Raw genomic sequence first — 19,020 nt, forward strand, 5'->3', positions numbered from 1 at the left:
TAATTACAAACAGTCACTTATGGCAAACACTCTATTAGATTTCTAGGGCCCAGGCTATGGACAAAATTACCCAAGAGTATAAGGGAGGTCGAGACCCTCAAGTCGTTTAAAGGCAAGATACGCCAACTCAGTATAGGTGGTTTGCACGTTAGGTCATCGCCGCCATGTTGGTGGACGTAAACAATAGACATCTCATTATCAGCTCCTTTTGTTCGTCCACCAGCTTTTGTTCCTTTCACCATTGTTACCTGTCTCTCTGGAGATTGGTTGTAAACCACCTATAAGTGAGCTCTTGGATGGCTGCACACGCTGTAGCCTCTGCTCCTCTTGAATTTTATATATTTTTATTACAAATCCCGTAACTAGTTAACTATGGATTTTCTCTTAGTTTTAATATATAGACAACTGTAAATAGCTCCTAGTCTTTTTTAGTGTCCCCAAATTAGTAAGGGATTTTTCCCTAGCTAGACGGCTCTTGACACTTTTAATAAAGTTTTACTATTACTACTACTACTACTACTACTACTACTACTACTACTGCTATATAATAGCGATGAGTAAACTTTCGACCTTGTCGCTTGAAGAAGACTAGCAGTATAACAGTCGAAAGGTCGTAATCAATAATTTGATAGCCTGAGGACGACATAGTTTCAAAAATTTTATCCGCCATTTTGAAAAGGACGAGGCATGGAGGACAGTTAAGAGAAAGATTATACCTTTTTGGGGAACGAAACGCGGCCCAACCTTTACGATGCACTAGTTTATGAGCGAAAATTTAAGGGTGAATCTTTGAAGAGATAAATTTACGAGCGATTACTTAAGAGTGAACCTTCCATCGTGAAACTTATCTGGTTTACCCACCAGACTCGGGTCGTGTGTCTTAACGTTCACCGGCATTCAAACACGCATGATGGCGTGCGGACGTGTATCTGAAGGCTCCACGAATTCCGCCGAATTTGTTGCCACTGAACCTTCTTCATCTCCCTTAAACCACTATCTACTTTGGGACGACAAACAAAGTCTATTCAAGTGGAAAGGGAGCCTAACACAACTTCAGGGATTTTTTTCGAAAGTCCTGAATTTGGAAGTTTCTGCAACCGCGAGTCCCTCTGAAAGGTCTAGTTCTTTGAAGTCGAAGACAATCACGCTGGTTTTATTTAACAGTACCGGTACCCTTCAAGTCCAAGGTCCGGATGCAAAAGCAATGAAAGCCAAACTGAAGAAGCTACTCCAGTTACCGGTTGATGACGACTCAGTTATTCTCGTGAATGAAGAAGCTTCTACTCCGGCGTTTAACAAGAATGCCAAATCAGTACAAGAGGAGTTGGACTGTCTGAAATCTGAAGTGCTGAACTTATGGGCTCATATAAAAGAGAAACCTAATGAGGAAGACCTGAGATCCGAAAATTCTCGACTTAGGGAGATAATTCTATCTTTGAAGGAAGAAAATAAAAAGTTAGTCCATGAACGCGATTCTTTAAGTTTTGCATTGCAAATCGTATCCAGAGAAGCAGCTACTCAATGCCGTTTAATGAGTAACACCTCTAACGAACATACCATTGTCCAAAATATGGATGAGTCAACACCTTGCGCCAACAAAGAACAAGGCTTCATTGTGAAATCAAAGAACAAAAGAAAGAAATCGAAAGGTAAAGGAGGTCCTAATAACACCCTGACAGGAAAAGAATCCGAACCCGAAAAACAACCAAAAGAGCGCACAACCCTGCTCATAGGAGATTCGATGATCTCAAGAATACCTGGAAAAGATCTGGGAAAAGCAGTTGGCGACAGAGTTACAGTCAAGCCTTTCTTGGGCGCTACGACAATGGCCATGAATCACTATCTCAAGCCAAATCTGGAATCTTCGCCCAATGAAGGGATTTTACACATTGGGACAAATGATCTTAAAACCAGGGAACCAAAGGCTGTTGCGGAATCGATTGTGGATCTCGCGAGACAGATCGAGGGCACCTGCGATACTACAGTTACGCTGTCGGAGCTTGTATGCAGAAAAGATAAGCTGGACCAGGCAGTGAAAACAGCCAACAAGCATCTAAAGAAGTTCTGCCATCAAAATGGATGGAAATTAATCCATCATGAGAACATATCTCATAGTGGACTCAACAAAGGTGGACTGCACTTAAATTTTAAAGGTAATGAGCAGTTTTATAATAATTTTAAATCGCACCTAGAATGAGATAATGTGCTGTCCGTCAATGCCGTGCGGGATCAATTAAACAACCAAAAGGCCCAAAAATCTGTCTCAATATTGCCTCCTTTGGGCGGTTTTAGAATGGCATCACTCAATATTAATCAATTAATTACTCATATAGACGAATTAAGAATCATATTAGCAAACAATGATATCGATATTGTTTCCATAAATGAAACGAAACTGAACGAGAGTATTCGAGATCAAGAAGTTCATATTCCGGGATACCAAATAGTTCGCCGCGATGTGCAGTTCATTCACTGTTTTTGAGGGAAAATTGTCGCGACAGTCATCGAACTTGAGTTTGCTGGCCAAACCATACTTTCATTAAGAATGAATCGAACAAATCATTCTTGACTTGTTTATTTTGAGAGCCGGGAGAGAAAGCTAACTGTGGTTGTAGCACAATAAAACAAGGGTTATGTTTCTTTATTTTGACTGTCTCACGTCACTTTTAGCAACTCCATCGCCGACATTCCCCATAAACATGTTGTTTCGCTCCGACGAAGGGCTAACGCTCGAAACGTCAGCTTTTGTAATCATTACGGTGGCCAATTTACCATTTCAACTTTGTTGATATATCCAAATTATTTCGTTACTCCCACCGACGCAGCCCCAAACAGTTTCTTTCGAAACTATCAGCCGCTATCAAAGATATCTTACCGCAACAGATAAACGGTTTAAGCTCCAACTCACCAATCCAACTAAAGTGTTTTCACTTTTAAATAAACTTGACAAGTCGAAGGCAACAGGCCTTGACAAAATATCTGCTAGGTTTATCAGTGAATGTGCTGATCTTATTTGTGTGCCGATATGTGATATTTTCAATCAATCTATTAGCCAAGGGACGTTCCCCGACGACTGGAAATATGCAAGGATTACCCCTCTTTATAAACAGGGTGACCGCGGTGATGCTAACAATTACCGCACAATATCGGTAATGGCGAAGGTGTTTGAAAGGATAGTTTATGAACAGTTATATGCCTATTTGGAAGAGCACGATATTTTATGTCAAAACCAATCAGGGTTTCGTGCTAATCATTCAACTGTAACAGCTTTGTTGGAAGCGACAGATTCTTGGGCATATAATATTGATAACGAGAAAATCAATGGAGTCATTTAATCTAGATTTGAAAAAAGCTTTTGACACTGTTTATCATCAGATCCTTCGATCGAAACTAAACTATTATGGTATACATGGAAAATCTTTAAGATGGTTTCAGTCACATTTGGAAAACCGAACACAAAAATGCTCTGTCAACGGGTTGCTATCCAGTAGCTACTCGTTGACTTGCGTCGTCCTCCAAGGGACCATCCTCGGTCCATTATTGTTCTTATTATATATCAACGATCTTCCAAATTGCTTATCAAATTGTAAACCGAGAATGTATGCCGATGACACGCACCTCACATATGCGGGAAGCAATCTTGAGAACGTTCAGTTTTGTCTAAATGAAGACCTAGAAAACGTCTTCAACTGGCTACAAGCGAACAAACTCACGTTGAACATGACTAAAACCGAATTCATGCTAATAGAGTCGAGGCAGAGACTGAATACTCTCACAGCTTCACCAACAATTAGAATGAACAATACTCAAGTGAGCCAGGTTTCAGCTACAAAATCGCTTGGTGTAATAATAGCCGATAAACTCGATTGGCATAGTCACATCGAAAAACTAACGAAAAAGATCGCCTCTGGTATCGGGGCCCTAAAGCGAATTAGGCACCTGATCCCAGCATCAACCTTACAACTCATCTACCAAGCTTTAGTAAAACCTCACTTTGATTATTGTGACATTGTTTGGGGTAGCTGTGGGAAAACGCTACGAGACAAACTGCAGAAATTGCAGAATAGAGCAGCCCGTCTGTTGACATTCTCTAACTATGATGCTGATGCAACTGAGCGACTCGAGTTTTTAGGGTGGAAAAATCTTGCTCGCCAGCAGGAAGTCCATAAAGCCACCATGATGTTTAGATGTCTGCACGGGCTAGCTCCAAGGTATCTATATTCAAAGTTTACGTGGCGTGACTCTGCTTATGACCTCAGGGACTCTGAAAATAAGCTTAATGTTCCACTATCGAGCACTAATTATTACAGAAAAAGCTTTAGCTACAATGGCGCCACATTATGGAACAGTTTACCACGCGATATAAGGAACACAGAGTCTCTGGGGTTATTTAAACGTAAGATCAATGACATTCTTTAAGTCTAACGCACGGCATTCACGGAAAACAGCTTTAGTGTTATAGTATGTAGTTTTAATTTTCAATATCTTAGCGTATGTGATATGTATTTTTATAGGCTGATGAATTGATCATGTCTAAATAAAGATTACAATACAATACAATAGTGAGACAAACGATTAATCGTTTCAGTTATCTACGAAACCGCCATGAACAGCAACATTTTCTAGAACAGAGATATTCTGAATTACCGATAAATTTGAATTTTGTTGATCAACGAAAAAAGTAACTCTGATCTGTTAATTGCGTGTTCAAATTCAACTTCAAACCTTCAGTTAGTTACTCGTGGTAAGTTTACCATCGTCCTTGGCATGTTTTCACAGAAACGTAAAAAAAGGTTTGGGTTGTAGCCTAAAATTATCGAGTAAACATGTCAAATATGAGCTGCAGGGTTTCGCTTGAGATCACGGCTAGTCTTAACTCTGAACGGTCTTCCTGATGTCATCACGATGAGGACTTGTGTGGACGACCTCTTTCACCTTATATCTGTAATAGTGGGGATTGATGAACTTTCTTCGTCCTGGAGCGGGTAGTTTCTGTTGTCATGGGCGTGTAAAATAACGACGGAAGTCTGAGTCCCAGCGAATTGGGTATTTCTGTCTATCTCCTAAACGACGATCACGAAAACAGGAGAGCCGTATGACAGCATAGCGCTTGCGGGAAATTTGGACGACTAACATTTAAAGATTTTATTCCTATTTTACTAAACAATTTAAGATTACAGAATCGATGTATACGTCAAATCTAATTTTATCGAGATTTAAGAACTAGTTAATATATAAATGAAAAAAAGTTACTGTATTTCCAGCATCTTTATTATTGTTTAACAAACAGAAGTTTGATGAAAACATCACCTATAAGTCAAAGATTGTAATAACAAATTCAACCCCGCACATTAGTTAGACTCGGCAAAGTTGCACTTCTAAAATTGTGTCTGAACGATTTGTTCATTTCCACGAACATTAAATAGTAAACACAATCTCAATGTTTCATTCGTAGGTAAAAGAACAACAAAATCCGTGGACGATTTATAATTCCATAATCAATTAAGTTTAAGAATTAAGCACATTTATTACATACATTTTGAAATCACTGGTGGTCCCTGTAATCTGATTGGCCCCTGTAATCTGATTGGCTCTAATTGGTGCGATTTATTCACGAATCGCACCATTTTTTGCTCTAAATCGCATAATTGTACGCTTGACTGAGTTTTTGACATATCACATCAAAGTCTTTCTGTTTTGCATACAAAATAAGATGTACAAGCCTTTCCGGTTCCTCTTTTTATTTAAAAACCGGCTCAGTACTGCACCAATAAAATATTTGAATTGACCAAGTCCTGTATCTGGGCGATTTCAAAATGGATATAGTAAAATGGTAATTGAACCTCGTGTCGTACAATTTTGGTCTGAAATCATACTTAATATTTCAAATCGAACTCGCGCTGCGCATTCGTTCGATTTTGAAATCACGCGTATGATTTCAGCCCAAATTATACTCCACTCAGTTCAATTACTATTATTTATTAACATTTATTACTAATACTACGATTTGTGATGGTCTCAAATAACTCCGCTCGCTCAGCGCATATTTCTCAAGTGAAAAGCCGCCACTTTTCTGCGCTAACTTAAAATTGACTTAATAATTCTAGTTATATTTGACAGCTCGCGGACGCAATTGTCTGGCAATTATGGTTCTTGTGGAGTCTTGCTCTGTTTTTGCTTCACGACATCCCTAAAGGTATCAAAAGATTAAATATAAAGTGAGCTACACCTAAAACTCTTTGTGGCAGAAAAAAAGGTCTGATTTCAAACTGGTTGGATTGTGCCTCACGGGGATCATTGTACCTGTTTTGCCGGAGACAAATATATTGGCACCGTAGGTTTCTTGAACAGCTTTTTTCCCTTTTTAGCGGAGGATTGAGTTAACGTTGGCGGAATATTTTCTATTTCTTCGTTCGGTTGCGATGTGCCCCTTTCAATTTCTTCACCTGAAAGAGATATACACTTCAAAGCTCGATAAGAGGCACGCCTGTACGAATTAGGAAATGTCCATGGTTCGAGATTGCGTCATAACTTCACAAAACTTTATACCTGCAACGTTTTCTTGCAAGTCTTGGAAGAGTTTTCTCTTTTTTGATTCTACTTTGAGTGACTCTGTCTCGTCTTGCGAGGAGATTTAAATTCAGCATTTAATGGGCACTCGAACAAAGCAACTTAGCCTGCGTAGCGGCCCTAGAGGGAGGAGGGAAGGGGGTGGGGAGCCAAGCGGAGAGAGGCTTGGGGAGAGGAAAGGAAGGGCTTGCTAGCGACCCCGTGGATTTTTCCAAACTCCCACCGATTAATTATGCATATCGTGTTTCGAATGTCAATCAACTACTGTCAAAACTATTCAATCACCAAGCGCGAATTTATAATAATAATTATAATAATAGTTATTAAACTCTCTTGCAGTAACTTACTGAATTAACGAGTTATGATACAATGAAAACTTAATAAGAACGACTATGTACATTTCTGTATACATTAAGTACAAGTTATATACACCACACGGAACATACATCACATTTGTTAAAGATACTTAAAAGTTAAAAAGTCTTCGGTGCGCTTCGTTCTACAGATAGTAACGTTTCTGTAAAGATACAACTGGTCTGATTTGTGCCTGAGTTTATGGGGACAGGTATCGTCTAAGCGTGTTGGTAGAAGAGGATGGAGAGGGTGGTTTAAGTCCTTCATTTTGCACATATACTCTTTACGTATCTTATCTCTTCTAAACGCAAGGGTCTCCACCCGTGCTAACTCGAGGGCTTCTGAGTAACTATCGGCACATGGGAAAATTATCTTAAGCGCCCTTTTCTGCATGGATTCAATTTTGTCTGACAGATAACCTGGAATGGATTGCCATACTGGTACGGCGTACTCCATAACAGATCTAACAGCGCTTGTATAGACCTTTAACATGCTACCTTGGTCAACGCCGGCTCGATGTAGAATACGTAGAGAGTAGAGCTTCTTGCAAGCTTTTTTATATATGTAGTTAACATGACTATTCCACCAAAGGTCGCTATCGATGAATACTCCTAGACTCTTGTAAGTCGATACGCGTTCTATAGTGTTATTACCAATAACTAATGGTCTGAGAGTAAAATTAGGATACCACATAAAGTTAATTAACGTCTCTTTACATTTGGTAGGGTTTAGTCTCATGTTATGGTCCATGGAAAAATCGTGAATGTTAGAAACGATCGTATTGAGTAGACTGATAGAGTTCCTGGGTAGTATTTCTATGGCAGACGTGTCATCCACAAACTTGACTCTCAGGTGCCAATCAGCTAAAAGATTGATTGTCATTATTGTGAAAAGTATCACTCCTAATTTAGTTCCCTGCGGCACACCTCCCTTGAGGAATTTCCAATCTGATAGTGTTGTACCTATTCTTACAGCTTGGTGTCTGTCGGTTAGGAACGCCGCGATCCAACTGATCCAATTTTAAGACGTACGCCAGTGAAGCATGGAAAACACTAAAAATAGCAGAGCACTCACCTATGCAAACTGTCAAAACACTGCCGCACGTGAATGAAAATGTCGGACGACAAGGAAAATTTCAAAGAAAAACCTAAGAGGGGTAGGAAGCCTAATATAGATATTCCGTCAATTTGCCGCTTTTGTGGAGATAAGTTAAGAATCAAGTTAGGAACTGGGTTCAAAAGCTTTATTAATATCTTTAAAGCAAGTCAGAGAGAAGAATTCCAATATGTTATCGCGGACCGCCTTCAAGATCTTGGATTTTACTTCGCAAAACAGCCAAATCTCTCCCAAATTGTTTGCCTTACCTGTGCCCGAAAAGTGAACACTTTTTGCAAGTTTTATGAACTCTTGGAAAAGGCTTCATGTCCATCTTCGGTTGAGAACTCGAGCTCTAATTCAAAATATTGGTCGTAAGTGTTATTTAGTACAAAGAAGACAAAATTTGCTTCGCGAGCGGCTCGGAATTCCGCTCCTATTGATTACATCATGCACATCAAGTATTCGAATTTTACTTTTTCTTACCTCAGGCCAGTCCAAGTTTGAATCGTGTTTGATTCATCAACTATCAGAGCAACTGTTCTGGACACAAATCCCTTATCTTTATCTTTAAGGAAGTTTGTGAAACGTTCATCGATTGCACTCTCGGCCGAAGCGTATACCAGATCAACTTGCGATAATGAATCCAAATTATCGAGAGCTTAGGTTAGATTACAACCAGTTAAACCAAGAGATTCAAGTTCGAGTATTTGATCCTGTATGATGCATGTAAGTGGAGTTATAACCAACACAACGGGCCGTTTATCGTCGTTGGCCTCGAAGCGTGCAAGCAACACTAGAGCTTGGAAAATTAAACTTTTTCCAAACCCAGTCGGCAAAATAGCTACAAGATCACTTTGCAGTGATATTGTAATTATTGTGCAAAGTTTGATGGTGAATAGACTTTCTTAGCGCTGCCAACATCTTCCTAAAGTTGCGTGACCATTTGACCGTTTAGGCAAGGCGAAAACGGCTTTCTTAACGAATTTTCAAACTTTTTAAATTTTTAGCCGGAAAAAAAACCGCTGGAACTTTAATATATTTTTTTCGAAACTAGTTCACGGAAAGGGATGTTTTGGCAAAATAAAAGAAATTAGAGTTTTTGTCACTGATTTTCGTTTCTCGAAATATTCTGGCGGCTTCTCTTAAATACCATTCCAAGGTATGAAGAATACTTTTTACCTCTTTTGAATTTTTACCTCTTTTGAAACTGGTGCCTGTTCAAAGGCACCAGTTGATCGGAGATGTCTCCTATCCGTAAATTGCGTGACAACTATGATTAGCTTTGTATTACGTCAAAGGAAACTTCTCGGTTTAGTACTCACCCCTTACTCACTCCTACCAGTACTATTTTTAATGGTATTTAAAAACGCTCGGAGTCCTACAAAATATTCTCGATTACCTCTAGACAGTACATATAAGGAAACTGCATGGAATAGAGAGGTTTTATTCCGTGGACCAAGACATTCTACATCGACTGCTTCCGCTCCTGTGGGCAGTTATCAAATGAGGCAAATGTTGCGGTCACTTACTCATGTCAGCTATTCTTCCTGTCCTAAGCCTGATTGACAGGCCTTTCAATTTTATTCTGTCTATGCCGCAGAGGCTTGAGCAGACTAGGAGACGCACACGGTCATAGGGTGTGAGCAAGTTATAAATTAAGGGGAAAAGAGGACAGCGAGGAGGCTCGTCGCTATTTTTTTCGTTCAGTGATTTCTTTCACAAGCGTAACCTCCATGACATGCAGTCTAGAAGCCAAGAGCGGAGAGACCATCACTTAACACATAGACCACGTAGAACAAGACCTTCTATCAATCGCTTCATAGTGTGAGTCCCATCGAACCTATATTATTCCTACGTGTTTAAGTTTTCAAGGTACTTATGTCAGTTGAAATATCCACTCTTGCTCTTTCGCTGCTTACCTATTTGTCCATCAACTTGGTCATGCTAAGTGGTGGGAAGAAAAGATCTGCTGTGTGGCAACTGCGGGCATGATTTACGCTTTTAATCGACTGAACAAGTAAGCAAACGGCCGGCAGTTTTGAAAAGCTGAACAAACCTTTCAGATATGTGGGTGGCCTCGGCTGATCAAAAGTGCACCTTGATGGATGAGGGTAGTTTGGAAAATATGGAATGCCGGAATTTGGAACCGGAACCGGAACCAGAACCGGAATACTCGGAATACCCAGAATGACCGAAAAATAATAAATTTTTAAAAAATAGAAGTAAATTAATAAGTAAATAATAATAATAATAATAATAATAATAATAATCTTTTATTAGGAAGCTCCATCACAATAGTGGTTTACATAGAGGTCCTAAATACTAGACGTGTATTATATAAAAATACAATTAAAATATAGAAATTTGAGCTAAAATCGAAATATAAAAATGATTACAACATATACACTGCAAAAATTCATTAAAAAAATACTTAATTATAAAAAGCAGAAAAAAGACACTTCTTAAAAATTGGCAAACTTACTGAGTTTCTTACAGTTATCTCTAACTCATTAAAGTCTTTGAAACAGTGAAACCGCAAACAATGTTTTCCCCAATTGTATTTGATTTTGGGGAGCTTACAATTGAACTGTTAAACTAATTGGAAATATCGCATTTGTTTAATCTTCTGCAATCGTTCCGGTTGGAAAAGCGTGGCGGCCCAACGGTCATGGCGTCCTAAACATCCCACAGGTGTGAAAATGGGTGGAGGCGAATTTAAAACGGGGAGTAACCATGTGATGGACTAGCATCCCATCCAGGGGGAAGGGAGAGTAGAAATATTTCGTCGCTTAGGCTGTATGGGCTACTGGCCTGAGTTTTTAAATTCTAATACGTGCATCTCCATGAACTGTGCCGGTAAGTGTTTTTTTTCTAAGGACCCTCAGAGGAAAAATTTGTATTAAATTGTTTCAAGTTAAGTTGTGAACTTACCATTAATTTTTAATCATCAATATTCCTATTTATTTATTAATTTACTTTTATACTTTTATTTTTTTTTAATTAATTCTTTTTCGGTCATTCCGAGAATTCCGGGTATTCCGGGTATTCCCAGTATTCCGGTTCCGGTTCCGAATTCTGGCATTCCATATTTTCTAAACTACCGATGGTTGAGTGGTTTCACTTTGCCGCCCCCACCAAAATTAAAATAGATGGCAAATGATCAAGTCTTGACTTTTTTTAGATCGCAGGGAAGTGAAAGTTCTTTTTCATTGACGGCATTAGACTAATGACGAGAATATTTTTGGAAGTTTCTGGTCTTAATTGTACAATGGTTAACCATTTTGCAGTGTGCATGACTGAACTTCATGCTTATAATCAACTCAGACGTGTGAATGGTGATTGAAAAAAGTCTTGGGACACCAGTTTCATTGGTTTCAATAATTTCATCGTTTCACGCCTTCCCCTAACATGTGGTGGAGACTGAACATTGACAATTCGTTTACAAAACAACACAAAACCAACAAGCTATAATTACTTCCTTTCGACGTTTACACTGGTTTAATACACGTGGCAATCTCTAAACTGCCCATTTTTATGAGAAGAATCTTTTGAATATCGTCACGTCAGCAACTTGATTAAAGGTAAAAATGAAATATGGTTGTGAAGGAAATAGGCCAAAATCAATAGCAAAGAAAACAAAAACAACCCCGACTCAATAGTTTTCTAACCCTTCTTTTCGACTCAGCTGGGGTTTATATTTAATTAGATATTGACTAACTTTTGTATCGGTGGAAAAATCTCTTACGTTTCCTAAGTTATAATTGCGCACAAAGTTGTCTGTTGTAGATCACATTAATCTCACGATGTCTAACTTTTTGAACTGATCATCCAAGGTTGAGTCATAAGCTAAAATAAGAAATTTGCCACTTGATGAAACTAAGTTGTAATGCTGTTTAGAACTTTTATAAAAAGATTTACCACTCAACCGTCAAACATTATTTAGTCAACCGAAATATCGGCTCTAAGCTAGAGTATGCGATTCGTTTCCGCCGCAAAAGCTGAATATTTCAGAGCATTTTCATCTGCAAGGTACACCGAGAAAAGTCTATCTCACGATTTTACCTCCCTAAGTTTTTTAACTACTTACGAATCATATCATAGCCATACTACCATAAATTTTGTTTGATGCCCGTGTTAGTCAAATATTTCTTCTTCAAGGGAATGCAAGGCATAAAAGCTCTGTCTCAGCTGGTGAAGTTGACTCATCAAGTCATCTTCTCGGCTTAGTTTCTTTTCCTGTGAAAGAAAACAATGAGAATCAGCGAAAGGTACAATTTTAACACGCCCTAAATTTGTGTGAAGTTATGTGAATGAAAGCAATTTTGATCACAGCGTACACATTTGTCGTTATCATATAGGATGGCGGGCTCTTTCGACTGTTACGAAGAGTGTCTGCAGCTGAGTGAATGAATGTTACATTTGCATATCGAAGAACTCACAAAAACTTGCCCCTGCGCTTCGCTTTGTGTATCAACAATTTAAACACCGCGATTGAATTTTTTACCTGATTTTCATCCAATTTCCCTTTTCGTTTCTTCGTCTCTTTTAAGCTATTAATCTCACTAAGTTTTTTCATTAACTTTCCCATCTTGACAGTGTATTCGTCATATGTGACAAAATTCTTGGGTACACTGAACTGAGTTTGATCATCCCAGACTGGATCATAGGATTCCTCAGATGTCTTCAAATGACTTCTATTAATATATTGAACGTTCAGTGCAATGGGCTGGGGCCAACTGAAGCCTAGATAGAACGAAACTTCTTCCTTTGAAAATCCTCCTTGGCGAAAGGAAGAATAGTAAACATCGATGCCTCGACGTTGGTCCCAAGGGTTCTTAACTTTGATGACATTTTTACTTTCAACCACTCCCTTAAGAAGTTGGAGTCTTCCTGTAGCTGAAGGATTCTTAAAGTCCACAGATCCTCGAGACTGAGGCAGTTCATTTATATGCACAAAGACGTCTAACCCATCACCTTGGCCCAAGTAGAAGAGTGTGGTGTATTGCTTCTGCTCTTTCTTGAAAACCATATGTTTGTAAACGTTTTGCTTACGCATTTTATCAACGTCTATTTCGACCTTTCCTTTGTTAGACCATCGCTTCTTGAGTTTAAGCAACGAATCGTAAAAATCTTGAACTCGATAATTATTCAACTCTATATTTTTTCGAGGCCAAAGAAACATCACCTTAAGCAAATGTGTATACATTCTCTTGTACCTTTCATCTGACGCTTCCAATGCGTACAATCTATCCACATATTTGTAGATTTCTCTATACTCCTCGCCTCGCAGCTCCACTTGCTTGGCTGATTGTTTTTTCGAATCCTTGCCGTATGGAGAGTGAAGAGCCATGCTGGTTGTTATGTAGAGCAAAAGGTCTTTATACCGGTCTTTGTCTGTGTTTTCACAACAATTCTCATAAGCTAGTTGCTTGAGTAACTGAAGTGTTTTGTTCGGAGTATCAGTATCAAACTGAGTAATTTTGAATACACTTGAAAAAATATCTCCAGCAAGATGTCGATTGATTTTTTGCCATCGGTACTCCCACCGCTCCTCGCTTGTCTCCATCTTCAAAGCCTCGGCTTCGCCTTCACCGAAGTAACTTAGATACTGTGCTTTAAATACAGCGATCTGTTTAGGTAGCATTTTTGACGCTGGAGTATTTCCCTTAAAGATAGTGAAGTCCTCTGAAAGTCCTTCCATGCAATGACTGAATCGGTTTCTCAGATCTTTAATTAACTCGTGATAGTCACTCCAGGGTGATTGAACCTCTGGTGGTATAGTTTGCCAATAAGATAGATAACCTTGTAACCTTTGTAATCCACTTAGGCCCCTGAATAATTTTGTACAGCGAAGAACGTCTAACAGGTAGAACATCACAGAAAGTTGACCATGAAAACCATATTTATTTTCAAAATCCACTGATGCTTCAAGCGACTCTTGAAACCACTTCATGGCCTCAAAAGCAATAGGTAAAACTGGGGTAACCTCTTCTATGTTTGTCACGATGTTCTGCTCGCGGATATGGCCATAAAAAGCTTTCATTTTATTCTCATAAATGCGGCCCTTGGTATCCAAAAGAAAAGAATTCTTCGGATTCATCGCGATGGCCTTCTCGCAAAACTCTAATGCATTGTCAAAGCACTGGCTTGTTTTAGATTTTCCTGATAGGGCTTTAGCATTCACGTAAAAAACTCTAGCCATTTGTTGAGCGAGCATAGGATCCTTGAATTTCTCTAACCCTTTCTCAAGGACGATGGCTGCATCCTTTATGCTCTCTTCCGTAGGCTGCTTCCTATCATCTATGTCTAGTACGTATAAAATCTTCTCAATTAACGGTGTAAACTTAGTTTGCTCGTCATCGCCATACTCATACTTCCTTCGGTGCTTTAGCATTCTGTTTGCTCCTTCACGTAGAATGACTGACGTGAACGACTTCGCATCACTTTGTAGCAAAGGAGACTCTAAGAACTCCACTGCAACTTCACTCACAGTTTTTTTTTCTCTTGCTGTGATCTTGTCAAGCAACTCATTCGCAATGACTGGATGAACTATGGCGATGGCCTTCCCTGTGCCGTAGTGCGTACTACAGTCCACCTCTCGCAAAAAAATTCGGGCTGAGTGGCTGAGGTATTCAACCCAGTCCATAAAGATTTTCTTGCGAAGGACACTTGGAGAAAGCATCATTGTATCAAAACACGACGCAAACACTGGGTAGGGGTTATAGATATTGAGAAGGGAACAAAACTTCAACAACGTCAATTCGTCATTGCTAGTAATATGCTCCAAATTTCTGTCCACAATACTGGAAGCGTATTCTGGATTGTAGTTCTCCTTCATTATCATAAAAGAAATCAAGTTCTCGTTTGCATACTTCTCAAAGTCATGTTCTGGGTCTTTGTCCTCCAGTTGTTGCTTCATTGCTGTGTACTTTTCTTTAAACCACACCACCTCTCTTTGGCTAAGCTGCTGCTCAAGGTAAACACTTGATTTTTTTTCTTTTTCATAGCACTGTTTAGGATTTTGCGTATGTTTGCAGTACAGAAATATACAAGCAGGAGAAATTGTTTTGGTAAATTTGAGAGCCTGATCGACAACTTGTGACCGCAGCTCTCTAAACATGAAATCGTCTGGAACCTCAACAAGTGCTAAAACTGGTGGAATCTCTGCTTTAGTGTCTTCACCATAGCCAATCTTTCTCAACTGGAAAATTTCTGTGGGAGTATTGTGATCAATGTTTGTTATTACAGCACAACGGTAAGGAAACTGTGGGTTGTTACGAAAATCCCACAAGGCTTGCCTCGCCATGGTACTGGCTCCAGCACCTATATGGTGATATATGGTGATTGTTTGTACCCTTCCCTCTGATCCACGAGAATGCACATTTTCTATCAACTTCTTCAAACTCGGGTAACTATCACGTTGGAGAACATGATCCTTATGAAAATCAGTGAACCAGAAATTCTTCCACATCACAGGATATCCTCGATAAAAGTTTTCCTCTACCTCGGACGACATCTTTGAACTATCTGCAGAGCTTAAACCTTTTAATTCACTCTCGCATTCTTTAGCACTAACAATCTCAATGCCAAATGAAACATTTCCCATGGGATAAGGAGTTCCCGTCGCCATGATGACATAGCGTTGGTCCCGGCTTAGTCCATAAGTCATATGCTCCACACACTCTTGAAATTCACTCCACGACATTCCAACAATTCCCCTCTCTCGCAGTTCATGTTCCTCTAGGCAGGTTTTTGAAAGATTTACCTCCCAATCTGTAACAATGTCAGAATCCTCAGCCACGTAAATTAACTGGTTAGGACCATCAAAGTATGTGCAGAATTCTTCAAAAATGTCCGCTACAGCTTGATAGTCTTTAGACAGCAACAGAAACAACACTACTGCCCTCACTCCAGGAATTGTCTTTGCAAAAGATTGTATAACTTTGCTCAGACCCCTTTTCCGCTCTGAGTTGTGCCACTGCCTAAACCCTGCTGCCTCTTTGTTTAGTTTCGCGAAACCATTTCCAAATATCCAGGCAGGTTTGTAATAGATGTTTTCAACAGCCTCATTATCTTTGTCATAATCCTCTGCTTCGTGTATGTCTACCTGAGGCGAATGAAAGCCAGACTTGAATACCTTACAAAGGCCACCGATATCTGAACCTTGATCGTCAAAATCAAAGACTGTGAGCCAATTGATTTTTTGAATAAAACGAAACGTTTCGTCTAAAACGGATTGTATCATACTGGCATCTGGCTTGGTCACAACTAAAATCGGGTAAACCGAATAGTCTAAGACCTTTTTGTTTCCACAGAGAAGTCTCCTGAGTTTATTAAAAAGGTCTTGAGTAGACTCTTGATTTACCACTGGCTGCTTCAGTAATGCTTGCTCACGATCCTTCCTTGCCTCGTCTAACTTGGGCTGGTTTTTCATATACTCCCTCTGTTCCGGAAGGTCAACAATTGCCTTCGTACTCGATCCATGTCTAACATAGATTGAAGCTCCACGATCCTTTTTCTCCCGCTTCAGATCCTTAAAACAAACTTCGAAAGTCTCCCCTTTACAAAATGAATAGGCCGGTTCAATGTCAACCTCTATAACCACCCTATAGTTAGACCCTTCTTCGGTGAGTGAACCTCTTACGGGTATAAAAACAGGTGGTCGAATACATCTGTGAACAATACTTTTACTTGAGCCAACAAAGCATTTGCTGATGAACTCTGTTAGTTTTTCGCCGTACGAGGGCTCGTCTCTGACCTCGGTGCCTACAATTTCCCTTGGGCTGTACCCACAGGCTTGGGTTTCCTTTTCGTCTGCCACTCCAAAGTGTATCGTTCCATTCGTTCTTTCATTAAGACAGCCACATGCAAACCTCAAAGTCTCGAAGACAAACTTTTCCAAAATATCGTCATCGCTAGAGTTGAGACCTGTTCGGAGTATTTTGTACTCGTGTATGGGTTCGATCATATCTTTTGGGCCAGTCTCCCAACAATCGAAGATAAAACCTTGAGTGTAACTAGTTTTTCCACAGTCCCTATTGAAATGTCTCGGTGTTTGATAACTTAGTTTATCACGATTTGGCCCTTGACCTTTACTTTGAGGTAAAGATGGCTCATCCTCAAACAAGCCACACGATGCGTTCTTTAATGATTTAAAATGCTTGCTCCACTTTAGGTCTATTTGGTTTACATCAAATGTCGCATGATAACGACTTTCTAGTTTTAGTTTTATGTCATATAGTCTTGTGTGTTTTCTGTGGGAAGAAAATCTGCAAACGCACGTCTTCTTTGAACTGGGCACCAGCTGTTTATCTATCAATATAACGAAGTACTTCTTTTCGAATTCACGGTCTTTGAGATTGTCGAGTGGAATCTGACATACATTCCCATCATCTCGCAGAGACAACCTCTCCCCGCTGCTCTCGCTACCGGGCTCGTAGTATACAATTTCTTTGGATATCTTGTTCCACCGAAATACCTTCAACTGCTCTTCAGATAATAAATTCATCCAATCCTCTGTTTTCTCCACAATTTTTGTCCATAACTTTCTAGGTTTGTCATCTGTTAGCTCCTCTTTTGCGATTACAATAAAGCAAAATAAATCTTCTAGAGGATTTGCACTCTTGCCACGTTTAACAAAAATTGATCTCACTTCACATCTACCTATACTTGCAGCGGCAGGATCTTCTGCAGATTTCACATCTATTTTAAGGGCGTTGTTTAGCAGTAAAAGCTTTTTTTCTTCCATTGATAGAAGCGGCTTTGGTGTTGCATCTGAATATTTTTTTGTTGTGGTGGGATCCTCTGGGATTAGTGGGTTTTTAGGCTCATCCAAATCTTTTGTCGCTAATGACTGGAGGAGTTTATCTCCGGAATCTCTTTCACTGTTTCCTTCATATAGCAGTGATACCTCATGCTGAAGAACAATCCACGGGCCAACTTTCAAATCCAAGCAATCCTTCAGTTCACTAGATGTCCTCATTAACACAAAGGCGTGGCCATTAATTTCCTCTTCTTCTGCTTTTTTTAAACATTCTTCTGATATTCCAAGTTCCCTTAGCCAACGACAAAGCTTTGCACAAGTCCATCCCTTCATCTCCTCTGTAGATGCGCAGGCTTTCTGTGCTTTTTCCCGATCAAATGTCTCTAAGTGCGGTTTCAGACGTTCCATCAAGACGGCTTCGGGTCCTTTTTTCAAGTTAAGAGCCGAACATAGTTGCTTATGGTCTTTTGATGCTAACAATAATAAAGCGCGTCCGCTGATGCCTTCATTTTGACAGTTGTCAGCATACTTCTCAGGTAGACCAATTTCACAGAGCCACGCGGCTGTTTTCTGTGGGTTCCAAGTTTCCATAGATTGTGCCGCTACAGAATAGAACGAGAATAAAAGATGAGAGCTTAGAATGGAAATAAAACTCTAGTTTTTTCGAGGTAAGTGTTAAAATGCACATATATTTAGGCTCATCCAAATCTATCTAATATATCAACAAAGTTGAAATGGTAAATTGGCCACCGTTACGATTATAAAAGCTGACGTTTCGAGCGTTAGCCCTTCGTCGCTAACGCTCGAAACGTCAGCTTTTATAATCGTAACGGTGGCCAATCTACCATTTCAACTTTCTTGATATATTCAAATTATTTCGTTACCCCCACCGACGCAGCCCCAAACAATTTCCTTAGAAACTATCAGCCTTAGTTTAGTTTAGCTTTCCTTCTTGAATCCCAGTACCAGTGGTTTAGCGACCGATCACTGAAGCTTACCAAGCCCTCGGGGGGAGGGGGGGGGAGGACTTCTTTAAAATTCATCAAGGGCACAAATGTGAGACCTGTCACCTATCTCTATGAATACTGCGTACAGGACTTTCTGTAGGTGAAAAAACGTCGATAATGGAGACAGGGGCTTCTTAGAAACTTGTGTTAGATGGGGGCTTACTAATGCATTTACCATAAATTTGTAGAATTGAAATTTAACAACGGTCAAAGAATCCTGTAACCTTG

The 19,020-nt window shown here is 39.6% G+C and overlaps 2 protein-coding genes across 3 annotated transcripts in view; one reads left to right on the forward strand and one right to left on the reverse strand.

The window, feature by feature from the left end:
• The first annotated feature begins 910 nt into the window (after window positions 1-910).
• Window positions 911-2,245, forward strand: LOC148725741 (uncharacterized). Its single transcript, XM_088731078.1, has one exon. The coding sequence runs from the start codon at window positions 911-913 to the stop codon at window positions 2,195-2,197; it is 1,287 nt and encodes a 428-aa protein (XP_088587204.1). The 3' UTR covers window positions 2,198-2,245.
• A 5,907-nt stretch (window positions 2,246-8,152) lies between these two features.
• The window catches only part of LOC111346074 (sterile alpha motif domain-containing protein 9-like), a 42,190-nt gene continuing 31,322 nt past the window's right edge, over window positions 8,153-19,020 (reverse strand). For both annotated transcript variants that reach the window (XM_088730404.1, XM_088730405.1), the window contains 2 exons: window positions 12,527-18,387; window positions 8,153-12,258 (listed from right to left, as the gene is read on the reverse strand). In XM_088730404.1, the coding sequence (XP_088586530.1) occupies window positions 12,157-12,258; window positions 12,527-18,387 (5,963 nt within the window). In that variant the 3' untranslated portion in view covers window positions 8,153-12,156. The remainder of the gene's footprint in view (window positions 12,259-12,526; window positions 18,388-19,020) is intronic.

Source organism: Stylophora pistillata, chromosome 8 (assembly GCF_964205215.1).
Source record: "Stylophora pistillata chromosome 8, jaStyPist1.2, whole genome shotgun sequence".
In the NCBI taxonomy this organism is placed as follows: Eukaryota; Metazoa; Cnidaria; class Anthozoa; order Scleractinia; family Pocilloporidae; genus Stylophora; species Stylophora pistillata.

Bases quoted from the DNA above. Each gene is read 5' to 3' on its own strand.
- LOC148725741 (XM_088731078.1), top strand. From the start codon at position 911: ATGGCGTGCGGACGTGTATCTGAAGGCTCCACGAATTCCGCCGAATTT.